The following is a 15356-nucleotide window of genomic DNA, read 5'->3' as shown; positions in this document are numbered from 1 at the left end:
ACCTTCCAAAATTATCCCCTCACCAACAATTTTAGGCTATACCCCAAATGCCCCATCTTCAGAGTGACCCTCGTAGGCAGGAGAACTGATTAAGAAACAAGAGCGCCCCCCCCCCAAAAGAAACAAGAGCCCAGAACAAGGCAGGTTTCCTCAAGGAGCAGATGGCTCCGTGGTCACCATGGTAACTCATCATGGTGACCTGGGATGAGACAGGGGACCAGGGAAGGCCTTTGTCCTGCCAAGCCCAGGAGGGAAGGTGGGTCTTCCCTCACCACCACCACTCCCTCTAGCTGCCTACCTCGGTGCGCTGCTGCTCCAGCATCTTCACCTTCTTCTCAGCTGCACCCAAGGCCCCCACCTCTGGGATCTTAGCTGCTGTCACACAAGCCTGGGGAGAACCACAGAAGGGCCCTCAGCAAAGCCTCAAAAAACAGTTCTATCATCCACTCAGTGCTCCCTGAAGGCCTTTACCGAGCCCCCAGTCTCCCACTTCTCTAATCTATCCACCAGCCAGGACACTACTACACATCCCAGCCATGACTAAGCCTGCTTTGGAAAGTCTATCCAGTCATTATTCCTCCACCCCTGCCCTTCTGCCCACCGCTCTCCTTCCCATGGCCACTTCTTCCCCTGCTCAGACTCTTTCTCTAAGGCACCACCACCTTCCCAAACCTGCAGCATCAACCAAAAATCCTGACCTTAGAAGGCAAGAGTGATAAGAGGTTTTTTTTTTTTTTAACATTTTATTAAATGTTTACTTAAAAAGCATTTTAGAAAGATATGGCATAAAGATGTGTATGTGTAGTTAGTACATATACGTGTGTCTCTTAGCTCTGTCCTCTGAGAGAGCCTAGAGCAGTGATACTCCAGTAGCAGTGAGCACACCTAGTGTCCAGATCTTGGTTTCTAAATGCTATTCTCCAAAAAAAGAAATAGGGTTCCTTAGAGAAGTGATTGATTCCAGGGACAAGGGAAAACAAGGAGAGTTTGGAGTATCTTGTGCCAAAAAATGAGAAAGTGCTGGGGCACTTGGGCGGCTCAGTCAGTTAGGCATCTGACTCTTGGTTTCAGCTCAGGTCAAATATTAGGGTTGTGACTCTCTTGCTTGAGATTCTCTCCCTCTGCCCCCGCCCCTTCTAAAATAAATAAATCAATCTTAAAAAGTGCTCAATAATAACAATATAAAAAAGAAGAAAAGCATGTCTAATGGGCTGGGAGACAATTTGAAAGAGCTTCCTATGGCCAAAACTGGAACATTTTAAACAAAATTATAACTCATGGTCATACTGGATTATAGCCCAAAGAAAATAAATATCCTTGAGTGCATACTGGTAGAAAGGAATAGCTGAATAAATAAATAAGTGGGGGGAAACAGGAGGACTCCCTCTTACAGAAGAAATCTGAACATGGAAGGAATGAGGGAAATTCAAAATCTACTATAGTAATGATCGTTGCAGGTGGGATCCACCATGGATGCTAAAATTAGTGAGAAATGTAAGGAGAAACTGGACATATGCACGGATTTAGAGTTCTTCCTCAAAAATAAGTATTTATTAACGATAAGGGAAAAATTGGTTCCTTTATTATGGAGAAATCAACACACACACCCCCTCAGCCAAGCAATCACTGTGGGCAGTAATAAGATATGCTGACGTCAGGCGCCCTTGCCGTGACGCACCATAAAGCTCACAGTGTCGCTCCCATGGTGCTCTCGCCCAAGTGCACACCCTTCATCTAATCACAAGGAAGCATCGGTTAAACCCCACTGAGGGACACGCTACAGAATCACTGGCCAGTAGAACTCAAAGCGTCACACTTGTGAAAGACAGGGCGAGCCTGGGAATGGTCACAGGCTGGCATACGCTAAGGAAATGTGGGGTCCCCAACTGGCGGCGCCCGCACAGAAGGTGCAGGAGGAGGATGCCAAGTGAGCAACTGGCAAAATCTGAACAAAGTCTGTAGTTTAGTTAATAGTATTGTTTATTTTCCAGTTTTGATCATTGAACCACAGTTATGTAACTTGTTAAGGGGATGCGGGAATTCTCTGGACTACTTTTGAAACTCTTTTGTAAATCTAAAGTGATCTCAAGATAAAGTTTAAAAAACATTAAAAAAAAAAAAACTAGGAAATATTGAGGCGAAAGGGCACAACAAGCTTCGGAGGCCGGCAGTGGAGTGCTGGCTCTAGGTCCGAGGCCAGGCCGGCAGGAGCCACAACCCACGCCAGCTCTGGGCCTTGGTACAAGGCTATCGAACAAGATGGGCTCTGAAGGCCCTAACCTATGACATCAAGTGGGCTTGTCAGCATTTGTCCTGGGGTCACTGCCCACATTCCCTCTATCCCTTGCCTTCCTGTCCCCTCATCACTCCCCCAGGGCTGGGAGTGGGACTGGAGGAGGGGGGTGATCTTGAGGGTAGAACTAGTGAGGCTCAAGTAGCCCCTGCAGGCTAAAGTCTACCAGCATGCCACAGAACCAGGGCTGGGGGAGCCCTCCAGGGACCCTCGCCTTTAAGAAAGGCAAAGGATAGGCCTGCCTCTAGAAGCCTGCTGCCTCCTTACAGGGCAAAGAGTAAGAGGGGATTGGGGCTCCTGGGGGGTACACCCTGAACCTCCACAAAGAAGAGAAGAGTCAGCCCACCTGGCTGCTGGCACCAGAACCGCCATTAAAAGCAACAGCTAAAGTTCACGGTTTACCGTGCGCCCAGCACCAAACCTACTTTACAGGCACTCACATCCCTGAATCCTTCCCCCATCCTTTGAGGCAAGTGTTACAGTTTCCATTTTATAGAGGGAAAAACAGAAGCCACAGTTGGTTTAGGTAACTCATCCAAGGCGGCAGTGCTGGCAGGAGGAGCCAGCCTTCAACCCACATGCGGCTCCAGGGCACTGGCTCTGCCGCCGCCGGTAAGACATGCCCCCCTGGGACCTTCCTCCCTGGCAGCCTGGTAGGAAGAGCTGGGCCTTCAGGGAATCAAGCCAGATGAGGGCCCGGGAAAATGAGGAGGCCTGCCCACAGAATCCCACACCCATGGTGGCCAGGGAACCCACAGGAGATCAGGGGCTCCATCAGTCACTTCCCCAGGAGGATGAGCCAAGGCAGGCTCTGCCCTGAGGGGTAAATGGAGGAAGGGAGGGGTTTCACAGACTGGAATTCAGAAAACCATTTATCAGCACGTTTTGCTGACCTATGGCTCTGGCTTCGGCTTGTCCGTGTGATGGCAGGTGATGCAGGGATCTTGATGACAGGAGGTCACATGACCTCCCCACACCTCCTGCCACAGCTGTGTCATGGAGTAATGGACCTGACCCTACCTAGCCTACGTGTAGAGTGGAGATCCAAATAGGATGACAGGTTCGCAAGACCCACAGAAATTCTACATTGCCATGTAGTAACAAGGAATTAAGTTATTAGGATAATTGCTGCCATTACATAGGTGTGGGGTTTGTTAAAGATGTGGAGTCCCGCTGTGCAGTCATTAAACCCCATTAAAAGGGAAAAATCTGTCAGGAAGAAGTTGGGACTCAGCTCTGCAGGAAGGAGAAAGACACAGACTGGGCAAGGGAGGAGGGCCAGCAGGTGCCTGGGAACTGGATGTGAGCCACAGCTAGGAGGGGCCGTGGAAGGGGTGCCAGGCCACAGCAGTGTCAGCTGACTCCCACTTTTCTCCAGGTCACAGGCTCCAGGGCGTAATCCCCAGAGCTTACCGGGGTCCACTGAGGGGCTTTCTCAACCCAACACCCTAATTCTGCTAAGAATATAAGATGTTAAACTGACCTTTGAAACCCACCCATCAGAAACCTTCACAAACTTCCTCTCTGGGCCTGAGAGAACATGTTTAGGGAATGTGCCCAGACTGTGCGAAGGACTCAACAGTACTTTGTGCAGGCAGTGGCCAAAGGAATCAGAGCTGCTCAGCCTGGAGAGGAGAAGGTCTGGGGGGGCGGGGTGGAGGGGCACCAGCCAAGGTCATGGCCAGCAACCTGCGTGTGTGTATCCCGGGGAATCAGATGTTGAATGAGGGCTGAGGAGTGGAAGCTCCAAGGGCAGATTGTCAGGCTGAGCTAAGGAGAAGACATCTGATGAGAAGCTGGTAACAGGGGAGCTGACTGCAGCAGCAGGAGGCGGTGAGCTCACTGCCACATGACGTGAGGGCAGAGGCCAGGCACCAGGGATGGAGGATGCTGGAGAAGGAGTTTCTGGGCACGTACCTGCTGCTGTCCGGCCACCCCCTTCTTGCCTACGCCTTCTATCTTTGGTGAGCCTGGCTGCCCACAAGCATCGTCTTTGCCACAGCTCATCAACAACTTCTTGAGCTCCATGTTTTCCTCCCTGGGTCAGAAGCAAACAGAGAGGTCACATTGCTGGCCCTGCATTGAGGCTGGGGTCCGAGGACCTACTACTCATGTGAAGTGTAGCTGTGCCCTGGAGAATACAGCAGGATCCTGAAACCAGCCCTCAGCGGGAACAAAAAAAGGTGTAAAGAAGGTGTCCTTAGGCCACTTTGCTGTCAATGTGGGCTTCTCTAGAAGTCTCTGATCATCAAAGGCAGGGTTCCCCAACTGTGGGAGGTCTGCATACATGAGATCTCTAGGACGCATCCAAACCTGTATTACACGACCCTGATGGCACTCCAGGGAGAAAGTTACACCCTTTCCAATGAGCTTCAAACCTCCTGTGTAGAGCATGGAAACAGTCCTGGCTGGTGCTAACAGGTCTGGAGTTCTCCTCCAGGATTTGCTCGTCTTCACTGCTCGCAGGGAGAGTAAAGTGTAGGCTGCAGGCTCAGACCCTTCCATGGGCGGCGGCACTTTGCCAGAACTTATTAACACCCATTTTCATTGTATTTATCAATGGAGTTATCCTCTATTCATTATAGGTAATATTGTTTTCCATTAAGTCCAGAACAAGTTTTCTTTTTATAATAACATTAAGTAAAAATGTGATTAAAATCAAAGCAAATTCTTAAATCAATAAGGTGACATAGGACATAATAAAAGTGTTGATGTGGGTTCAGGCATGACTGAAATAGGGAAAATATTTCTTTATGTTCTATTTGCCAGCTAGGTATCTATGTAGTAATAGAAAAACGGAGAAGCAAAGTGGCTTTCCCAAGGGTCACACAGCAAAGACCTGCACTGTTGCCTCCCAGTCACGAGTCTTTCCTCTAGCCTGGGTCTCAGACCTGTGGATGGAGTCATGATGGCCCCAAACTCCCAAGTGTTTGGCTACCCAGAAGTAAAGAGGCACATGCTGACTCAAAATGGCACAGTGGCTCACTAGTTAGACATTACGCTCTCTGGGCCTCAGTCTCCCCTCTGCACAATGAGGAGTCTGGCCTGCATAATATCGAAGGGCCCTTGAAACTCTGACAGTCAAGAGCAGTGTTTCTCAAGTGTGATCTGGGGTCTACCTACGTGGTAATCACAGAGGCCCTTGGGAAAATGCCTAGGCCTGCTTCACACCCACAGACTCAGGATCTCAGCAGAGGAGGGAGCGGTGGGAGTGTGAACGGGTCACGCCTTCCCTGACCCTCAGTGATCCTGAGGCCAGAAGGCACATGAGGGACCCAGACTGTTAGCAGGAAAAGAGCAGGCCTCGATGGTGACCAGCAGATGGCAGCAACGTCCCGCACCCTGTCCCAACAGCAGGCTGGCCTCTCCGAGGACAGGCTAGGGTGGCAAGTTCCCCAGGAAGGAGCACAGTTTGCACAGCCCTTCTTCTGAAGCTCTCAGGGCACTCTATAATGGCATTAAAAGGCCCAGAGAGGAAACACCAAGGTACCCAAGGAGAAGGACCAACAGACCTGCCATCCAAAGCCTCAGAGCCCTCGGCCCTCAGCCCACTGGTGCCAGGCACTACCCTCTTCTCCTGCCCATCTGACTCCTCGCTCCAGAGGAGCCTGGACTTACCGCAGCCTCTCAGCAGCCTGATCCCGCTGTTCCAGGCCCTTGTCCAGCTTGGCCTTCAAGGCCTCATTCTCCTTCCGAAGCTGCTCACACAGGGTCTGCAAGGCAGAGAGGCAGATGGGGGCGAGGTGAGGGAGGGGGTGCATCCCAAACCCAGAGTGATAATGGAGGACAAATAAGACCATCAAAGTGTAAGCACCCTGTGGCCTGCCAGTCACCTGGCGATACCTGAGGACTCCTGCTGGAAGCACTGCGAGGTGAGGGGGCCTGGAAGATGGCTGACCAGGCCCAGGGCCTCACAGACGGGAGGGCAGGAGGTGCTTCCTAGGACCGTTGACACACCGTGTCCGTATGAAGTTACTCTTTCGACAAAAACTTAGTGAGCACCTAGTACATGCTGTGTCCACGGCTAGGTGCTCTTCCATTCGCTGCCTCATGGGAGCTGTAGGGCTTCCCCAGAGCTACATAACTCATCTCTGTTTTCAGAGCAGGCTGGTGCAGGTGAAATAATTTGCATGAGGTTGCACAGCTGCTAAGAATCACCACTAGGATTACACTCCATGTGGCAGACCTGAATTGGCATGTCCCTCTGCATGCCCCCGCCCTGCCTCATGCCACGGGCAGGCGCAGAGAGGGGAGGAAAGGCCTGTAGCTAAGCTGGCTCATGCACAGCCGGTGGTATTCCCTGCCTTCCACCCGCTATCTTGTTTCCATGTCCCAGACTCTCCTGAAAAGTACGCAGCAGCAACACGTGTTCACTTCTGGGCTGGTCCCGGGCACAATTCTCTGGTCTCTCTCCCCTGTGGCTGTGGCTGCCTCATATCCCAAGGGGCATGAGATGCTGGAGTGTCTGTTGGCCTGGGCCTCTCAATAATTAAGGAGCAGAAACAAGCCTCTGCCATATGTAATCTGAGGGAAAACTATGTTAGCCAGGGAATTGTTTGTTTCCACAGCAAAACCTAGCTCTTTCCGACTAACACAGGGGAGACCTGGGAAGGCTGCATGGAGGAGACAGCCTAGAAATAGAGGCTGGTAGGACATGAGGAATCTGTGGCCAAGAGGACAAAATACTACTGTGACTGGTTCCTGGGTCTAGCAGAGGCCTTGCACCATATCTGCCTTTCACAGTGTTTGTTGAGTGAACCAACAAACAAATCAATGAATAAAGGAGGAGGAACTGGATTAATGTGCCTCCACCCACAGGGTAGGCAAATACCCAGGATGCTGTGGCCCTGGGCAGGAACAGAATGTCCTGCTCCCAATCACTAAGTGAAGGTCAGGACGAGATCTCATGTGCTGTCTACCTTACAGTCCAGAAGGCTGTTTCCTCCGAGTCTCTGGGGGATGTCACCAAGGTCATCGCCTTCTATCAAAGGGGCCAGAGAGCTTACCTAGGAAGTGATCTGATCATTCATTCACTCACTCCCTCAAAAATGCACATGAAACACTGCTAAGTGCTGGACACTGGGATGTGGTGGTGAATATGACAGACAAGGTTCCTACCCCATCTTGTGAGCCTTATGTTCTAGCGGGGAGTGCAAGGGAAAGAGATCAAACACAGCGTAAGTAAACCACCTAACAAGATAAAATGATGACAAACTATAAGAACAGCGAAGAAGGAAACACACAAGGGAGCTCAATATATAAAAAATACTAGAGGTTGGCAGGACCCTCATTTATGAGGCCTGGTATCAATCCCCATTTCAAAGCCAAAAAGCTGACACTCACAGGGATCTCACGCCACACAGTGTACCAGAGTCACCTCCCCAGAGCTTGGCTTGATGCCTCGAAACCTCTCTGATGTCAGAAGGATGTCTCCCTTAGCCTGGCCCCCCAACAAGACCCTCACAGTGGACTCCAGTCACTCCCCTCACTCCCCTTAACGTGTGCCGCCCCCACGGTGGGATGGGCGTCCTCTGCCCCTCACATCTCTCCTCACACCTGGACGCCCTTCCTGCTCTTGTCAACCCAGCCCCTCCCAAAGTCGCACACAGTAGACTGCTCCTCACCCCCACTCCCCATCAACCTGAAGGTCTTGAATGTCTGCTGACATGAATGAGACCACAGATCAGTGACTGGTACCACGGAAGGAAGGAGACTTCAAATTAAGCCTTGTCACTAAGGTGACAGGTGCTCAGGTGCTCCTAGAACCAAGTTTCAACATCTGGGAGTCCTTCCCTACTCAAGGCCCATGAGGCTTAAGATCCCCTGTCCAGTACAGATGACCGATCCCCATGAAAGAAAAAAGAAAAAGTCATTACTAGAACCATTCTATCCCAAGGCCTGGTCTGGCCTAGAAAGGAATCTGACTTCACTCCCACCATGCAGGGAGGGCTGGGAGGCAGATTAGGATGATGCTTAGAACATGGGATTTAGAACTGAGGTCTGAATCCCAACGTAGCACTCACTAGAGGCAGGGTTGCCGCGACCTGCCCACGTCCACGCCCGCTGGTATCCCCAACCGTGAAATTTGCATTGGCCACCCACATTTTCCAAATTTCCTTCCTCTTCCTCATACCTTCCCACAACTTCCTTACCTTTCTCGCCACCCTGAACGATAAGTCAGCCCCCAGTATCACCCTCAGAGGTGCCTGTGGTACCCCTGGCTTCCCAAGAAGAGCTGGAGGAAGCAGAGAGGGAGTACACCTGCATACCTGGCCACCCTCCCAGCCGGCCTCACCTGCAGGATGGAGGTGCGCTGCTCATTCTTGTGCACTTTGGAGGCCAGCCGGTTGAACTCGAGGGCCATGCGGCCCAGGTGCATGAAGAGCTGGCTGCGGTCCGGCTCTTCGGCACACACGCTCAGCGTGGTCTCCAGGCGCTGCAGATGCAGCAGCAGGTTGCTGTCCTCATGAGGTAGGGGACCCAACTCCTGATGGGAGGGAGGGCACACGGACCACTCATCACCAGCCATTCTCCCTCTGCTTCCCCATGCCTCATGACTCAGTTTACCCTCTGAACCCAGCTCAACCCAGGGAAATTCTCCAGTTACATAGGTTCCCTGTCTGGGGCTGACTCACAGGGCAGGACCTGGGACTCCCAGGCCATTGGCTGGCTTCCCAGCAGCAGAGCCACCTTCCCACACTCTGGGCCTCACTAAGTGTCTGTGGGTAAACCACTCGTCCACTAGGCCTCAGAATCTTCCTCTACTAAATGTACACACCCTCCCTCCCTCCCATCTACCTCACAGGTTTCTTTCTTTTTTTCTTTTTTTTTTTTAAGATTTTATTCATTTATTCATGAGAGACAGAGAGAGAGAGAGAGAGAGAGAGAGAGGGGCAGAGACACAGGCAGAGGGAGAAGCAGGCTCCATGCAGGGAGCCTGATGCGGGACTTGATCCCAGGACACCAGGATCACACCCTGGGCCGAAGGCAGGTGCTAAACTGCTGAGCCACCCAGGGATCCCCTCACAGGTTTCTCAGGAGGGTGAACTGACATGTGGAAACTGCAAGCCCAGGACAGGGGTGTCACTTTATCTACAGCACTGCTTCTTTGATTCGGGGACTCTTGACCAGGGACCATGCAGAGACCAGAAGCATCTGACTTCTATGTCTCTATGTGTATCTTCAGGGTAATGGTCCAAACATTCAACAACTCCTTAGAGGAGCCAAGAGTTAAAACAGGTCAAGAACCATTGCTAAAAAAAAAAAAAAACAACACAAACAAAAACCATTGCTCTAGAGGGATCAAAGAGTAGATTTAGTAGAGTATACAATTTAGTAGAGTATACAAGAAATGAAGCATACTATGGGCAAAACAGTCCAATCTTAATAATTAATCAGTCTCTGTCTCTGTCTCTGTCTCTGTCTCTCTCTTTAGCCACCTCTCCTCTGTTTGGAACATTCTTACCAAAGACAATGGTGCCTTAGTTATGCCAATACCATGCCCAAGGATCCTCACTGGCACCTTATAGCTCACTACATCGAGCCTGGCTCCCCTACCAGGGATGAGTACCCACCTTCCCCTGCCTGAGCCTCCATGTGCCAGGCCCTGTGCCTCCTCAGGTTTCATTCCCACAGTGTCCCCTCCGCTCAACATTCTCAGTCCTGTCCATGTTTCAGCTCCTCTAGCTGCCTAAATATTTATGGAAGTTACAGACATCAGTGCCACAGGGAGCCTCAGGGCTCAGGCTGGAAAACCATAGTATGGGCAGAAGGAACTTGCCTGAAGTCGCCCAATGAGTCAGTAGCAGAGCTAGGACCGGAACTTAGACTTCTGACTCTTGATCCAGTGCCCTGCCACACTGGGCTCCCTTGTCTCTGCACTCTGCGGCCCTGGAAATGCCCTACAGCCACAACTTGGCATGTAGTCAATGCCTATGTAATACTGCTAGCACCTTATCCTAGCAGAAGATAAAGCTGCTTCTTCAATTCTGCATTCATTTCCCCACTGCCTCTTCCCACAAGAGGTGGTGACTGCTGCTCTATTTTAAAGGCTCATAAATTGCTTCATCCCTGCAATTTCTCCAACCATCCTGCAATCTCCCAGGGGGCAGGGAGGCTGTCCTGCCTTTGCTTGGCACAGACTAGGCACACGGTGGGGCTAAGGAGGAAACTATTAATAAGATGAAACTACTGGTCCAAGGTCATAAAGTAAAACACTCTCTGAGCAGGGCCGGGGGATAGGGGCTGTCTCTTCTCCTCTGCCAGCATCTCAGAGCCTTCAGCGATAGAGCAGGATAAGTAGGCAAAAGCTCCCAGGAGACAAAACATGAAACTTTCTGATACTAATATGGTGAGGTGCCACCTGTCACTGAAGACATGCTACTGGAAGCTGGATGACCACCTGATGGGGACCTCACATTGGGCACTGACAGATGCGACACGTCACCAGTGAGCCAAGGAGCAACATCGGCCTCCTAGTCCTTGGTGGGGGGTAGGAAACAGAGACCAAGGGGAAGAGTTAGGCCGCTTACTGCCTTTATAACCACCACCAAAAAAATCTCAAAGTGGACACAGAGAGGGAAGGAGGAGAGAAGATGGCTTTAAGACTTTTGACGAGGAATATTCTAGATCTTTTGCAATGGTTCTCCAGTAAGTCTACCATTTTAAGGGACAGCAGAGAGGGACACGGTTAGAATAAAAGCAGCAAGTAGAATAAGGTACAGAAAGGATGCTGGGTAGATGCCCCCAGAGCTGGAGGAGTGTGTATGTGTGTCTGTGCGTGTGTGTACACACAAATGCCCTAAAGGGGAGCCTGGGAGGAGCAGAGAGCCTACACAAAAGGCTAAAGCATCTGCCTTAAGCTATTTTGGGTTTCTCTGACCCTTTCCACTCCAACCGGTGAGGAGCCCACAGGCCCAAAAGCTGAGTCACAGTTTGTGGGGGTGCTCAGCACAAGGCTGAGACCAGCAGGGCTGGCAATGTGCCCAAGCTTTCTCAATGGTCGGGTGCCTGTATGGCCCAAGTTGGGGAAGTCAGCAGCCAGGAATTTGCATATGTGAGCGAGAAGCACCCCCTGCCCAGCCCCCTGTGGATCCCCAGTGACTCCAGAGTACCCAAGGGATCTGAGCAGATCCTGTTGCCTCTCAGCCTGGGCCAGGTGACCAAAACAGAGAGGAGACATGGGACGTGCCAGGGACCTGCCATCCACTCACCATTGTGTTCCTGGTGCGGCCACCATTCACGGGTGGAGATTTCTGCTCTTCAGTGGTGACCACTTCAAATTCAGAGGAGGTGCCCTGTACAGAAAGGGAGTTAGGGATGGCCTGAGAGAAAAACACCTCGGCCCTCCTCTAGGGCCTTGTGACTGAGGGCAGCCCCTCTGTGCAGAGGCTGAGCTCACAGGGCAATTCCATACCACTTCCTGTGAGACCACAGAGCAGGATTCCCAGCAGGTCCGCCCGCACTCCACTGTGTGATCTGAGGTCACTTTCCCCTCGGTGGTCAGTTTCCTCATGTGTAAAACAGGGATGGTGGGAATAGTGCCCTTGAACCACTAGCACTCTGAAACCTTATTTTCTTCTAGAGGGCTTTGCACTTTTAAAACATCTTCACAAATTCCGTTATTTCTCAAAGCTACCTACCGAGGTCAGAGGGTTATATCCCCTTTGGACAGATGCGGAAACTGAAAGCATGTGGTTAGTTAACACCAGAGCAGGGAATACAGATCACAGTCAGGGCCACCATCAAGGCCATCCTATGCCAACCGTGCCAACCCAGTCCCAGAGACCCCAGAGCAGTGGAACAATCTGCAGTAAGTCCCAAGGACACGCCAACAAATTTGGAGAGATTTCAGAATTCACCCAAATGCAGGGTGGCCAAGGACTCCCAGATTCTTCACATCTCCTGGCCATACCAAGTAGAATACACCGGTTGTACAACCAACAGATAAGCCTGTAGGTCCTCTCAACCAGGAACTGGCTCTGACTATTAAACCTGGTCTCCAAGGACTATTCCAGCCTTCCCTCATGCCAGGAATGGGCAGACAGGTGGAAAGATCTCTGTACCCAGCTGCAGCTGAGCCTCATGGCCACCAGGACCCCAGCTCTGGATCTCGATCCTGCCCTAGGAAGTCTCCCTTTCAGTCTCATCTCCTCAGTGGTCTGTGTGAGACCTCACAACCAAACCCTCTCCCTCTCTGGACCTCATCTGTAGGATGGTGACGCTAAACAATATGACCACCATTCCTTTCCAGTGCTAGAATAACAAGAATGACAAGAACCCCTCAAGGTAAATCTGGAAAAGACACTTTCCGAGCCCTCTTTGAGAATGTGAGTTTCACGTCACATCTATCCTTTTTCCCAGCGATTGTGCACGGTCCACACATGCTTGACATTATGCAACTCAGGAGCTGGGAGTAATGCCCTGCGCATAGCAGGGTCTTCCTGGTAAGTGTTAACTATGCCCTTCCTTTGAAAACAGGGAAACTGAGGCCCCAGGCAGACAGACTGAGGCCCAGTACCACCTAGCAAGTCAAAACCCAAGTTTTTTTTACCTCAACCCTCTCTCTTCAAGTTCTTGTATCTACCTCCCCATGGGCCCTTGAGGTCTAGGCAACTTTCAGCCATGACTCCAAATATAACTTACACTGGATGGAGGTTTTGGGACCGGCTGTGACTTGTCACTGGGGTGTGCAGGGTCAGCAGGGGGTGCTGGGACACCTGCATCCTTTCCTAGAGAATTGAGAAGACATGGATAAGCAGCAGGAAAAGGGAGAAAGCCCAGATACCACGCCCTTGAGGACAGCCCGGGGCCAGCAGAGTTCTCAGCATTCCCTCCACTGAGTCTGGGGAAGTGGGAGACGGTCCCACCAAGGCCAGGTAGCCTAGGAAAATGACTGGAATTATGGGGACAGAGCCTGGGCAGAGAGGCCATCTTCTGTGGACTTGCTGGGAAAAGGTCCCAATGTGCTCACTGTTCCTCGCTAGCCTGGACCTGCCTCGGCAACAAGGATGACACTTGATGATTAACAAAGTATTTTTACATCAGCCAATTCTCAGGACAGCTCTGTATCTCCATTTTCAAGTAAGGAAACGGGAAGCATGGAGAAGTCACCAGGAGGCCCACAGTCACACGGCCAGCAACCGCAAAAGCAGGACTTAACCCTGGCTCTCCCTCCTACCTCCTGGAGCTGCTGGAGGGTAGCCGTCTCACTCAGGGGGTGGGCCCGGCACCCAGCTGGGACTCAGAGATCGTTGCTGGACGGACAAGTGGAGGCTAGATGTGCCCACTGATTGCAGCGCAGTGAACTCTGGGATCATCTCTGTCTTCCACTTGCCCCTTCACCAAATGTAACTACCAGCCAGTGGAAGGCTGCCACAGCGGCCTAGATGAAGACCATAGGCAGGCTGTAGCAGAAGCCACCTGCGCCTTGTGTGCGGGGACCAGGTCTTCCAACCTTGCCCTGGACTCACGGACACATGCCGAGGAATGTGTGGCAACCGCACCAGTACTATAATCCTTCCCCATCAATGCTTCCCTTTAATGGGTAGTGTGTGACCCTCACACCTGAAATACACTGCAGCTTGGCTAACAGGAAACCCTGGTTCTTCCATGGGCTTGGCTTCCCCTGGGGTAAAGTAGAAAAAGTAGGGCCAGCCCAGAGAGCTTTTGACCCAGGTGCCAACTCTGAGCAACTCCAAGTCACTGCCAAGAACTCTACACCTGGCTGCTCATTACAGATCTGCTAAACAAATATGCTGATACAGATCCTGAGGCCACATCTTGGGTGCAGAGAATTGTGATCCATCGCTTATGTCTGCAAGGGCCTCAGAAGGGCTGCATCATCAGCCATTTGTGGACAGAATTATTCTGAAGTCCCTTCCAAACCTGACCTTCTGAGGGAGGCTGTAGACAAAACAGGACTAGGAGGATGGTTTGTGGCCTAAGGATCCACGGAGGACATGCGGGTTTCCAAGTGAGGAGGGAGAACACACGGTTCAGGGGCTAGAGAATTAGGAGTCTGGGGGAGGGAGTGGTCCACCCGGGCCCCCCTCATACCTGTGAGCTCAGCCAGGTGGTCAAAGGAGGTCAAAGAGGGAGACGGTGGTGGGAGCAGATCGCTGTCTTTGACCAGCTCCTCAGCCTTCTGCCGCAGTCTGGATGCTTCCATTTGGGACTCTTCCAAAAGCTCCCCTGGGGAGACGACAGGGAGCAAATGAGTCAGTCAGCTGAGTGCACCGGTTGGCCCGGGCCCACACCCTTGAGCCTGCTTCTGTGTGGGGCTTCTGATGTCACGGGCCTTGGGCTGGGCCCCCACCATGGCCTTGTGGGCTGAGTGCAACACACACCATTCCAGCCCCCAAGAAGAGATGGGCCAGGTGGAGAAGGGCCCCACAATCAGGGTAAAAGAAGAGGGGAACCTGGAACGAACTTCTGGCCTCCAGCTACATCTGGCCTGGGACTCTGCAGAAAGCCAGGGGCTCTCTGAGACTGACCATCATGGCACATGGCGGCTACCCCCAGCCCCCACCCCCCAATAAGGGGCTGCCAGAAGGGAGGAGACCCTTGGTAATACCACCACCCCTCTGGGCTTCAGTTTCCCTTCTGCAGGTGGAGAATGAGGAATGCCACTCCCCCTTCCCTAATCTGCCATTCCAAGCGGAGATCTGCCAAGCAAGGAGTAAGCAGCTGGAAAATCGGGGAGCTATGCTCATCCCCAAAGCCTAAGGCCAGAGAAGGTGGCAGCAGGGCAAAGGAAGAGTGTTAGGGGCGTGGAGCAAAAGAGACTCCTCTGGACAGGGAATCAAGGAATCCTTCACACGGGGAAGCAATGGCATCTGGGCTGGTTCAGGCATGGGGCGGTAAGGGGACCTGCTCCAGGCAATGGAGACAGCCAGAGCAAAAGCCAGGAAAAGAGACATCAAAGGATCTTTTCCCGCTTTGCTTCAAGCCAAGCTCAGGTCTCCGCTCCAACACTTGGGGACTGTGCCCTTGTCGCCCTGCTGATGTCAGCTCTCCCATTCCTGGTGCTTCTGGAAGAAGAGGCCATCCTGCTTCCACATCC

The 15356-nt window shown here is 51.9% G+C and overlaps 1 protein-coding gene across 5 annotated transcripts in view; it reads right to left on the bottom strand.

Moving 5' to 3' along the window:
• The window catches only part of TNIP1 (TNFAIP3 interacting protein 1), a 49307-nt gene that overhangs the window by 12616 nt on the left and 21335 nt on the right, over positions 1–15356 (bottom strand). For all 5 annotated transcript variants that reach the window (XM_072824458.1, XM_072824461.1, XM_072824456.1 and 2 more), the window contains 7 exons: positions 14351–14485; positions 12938–13023; positions 11506–11589; positions 8589–8780; positions 5912–6006; positions 4211–4331; positions 299–388 (listed from right to left, as the gene is read on the bottom strand). In XM_072824458.1, coding sequence (XP_072680559.1) covers positions 299–388; positions 4211–4331; positions 5912–6006; positions 8589–8780; positions 11506–11589; positions 12938–13023; positions 14351–14485 — 803 coding nt within the window. The remainder of the gene's footprint in view (positions 1–298; positions 389–4210; positions 4332–5911; positions 6007–8588; positions 8781–11505; positions 11590–12937; positions 13024–14350; positions 14486–15356) is intronic.

Source organism: Canis lupus, chromosome 4 (genome assembly GCF_048164855.1).
Source record: "Canis lupus baileyi chromosome 4, mCanLup2.hap1, whole genome shotgun sequence".
NCBI lineage: Eukaryota > Metazoa > Chordata > Mammalia > Carnivora > Canidae > Canis > Canis lupus.
This window is presented reverse-complemented; position numbering and strand designations above follow the sequence as displayed.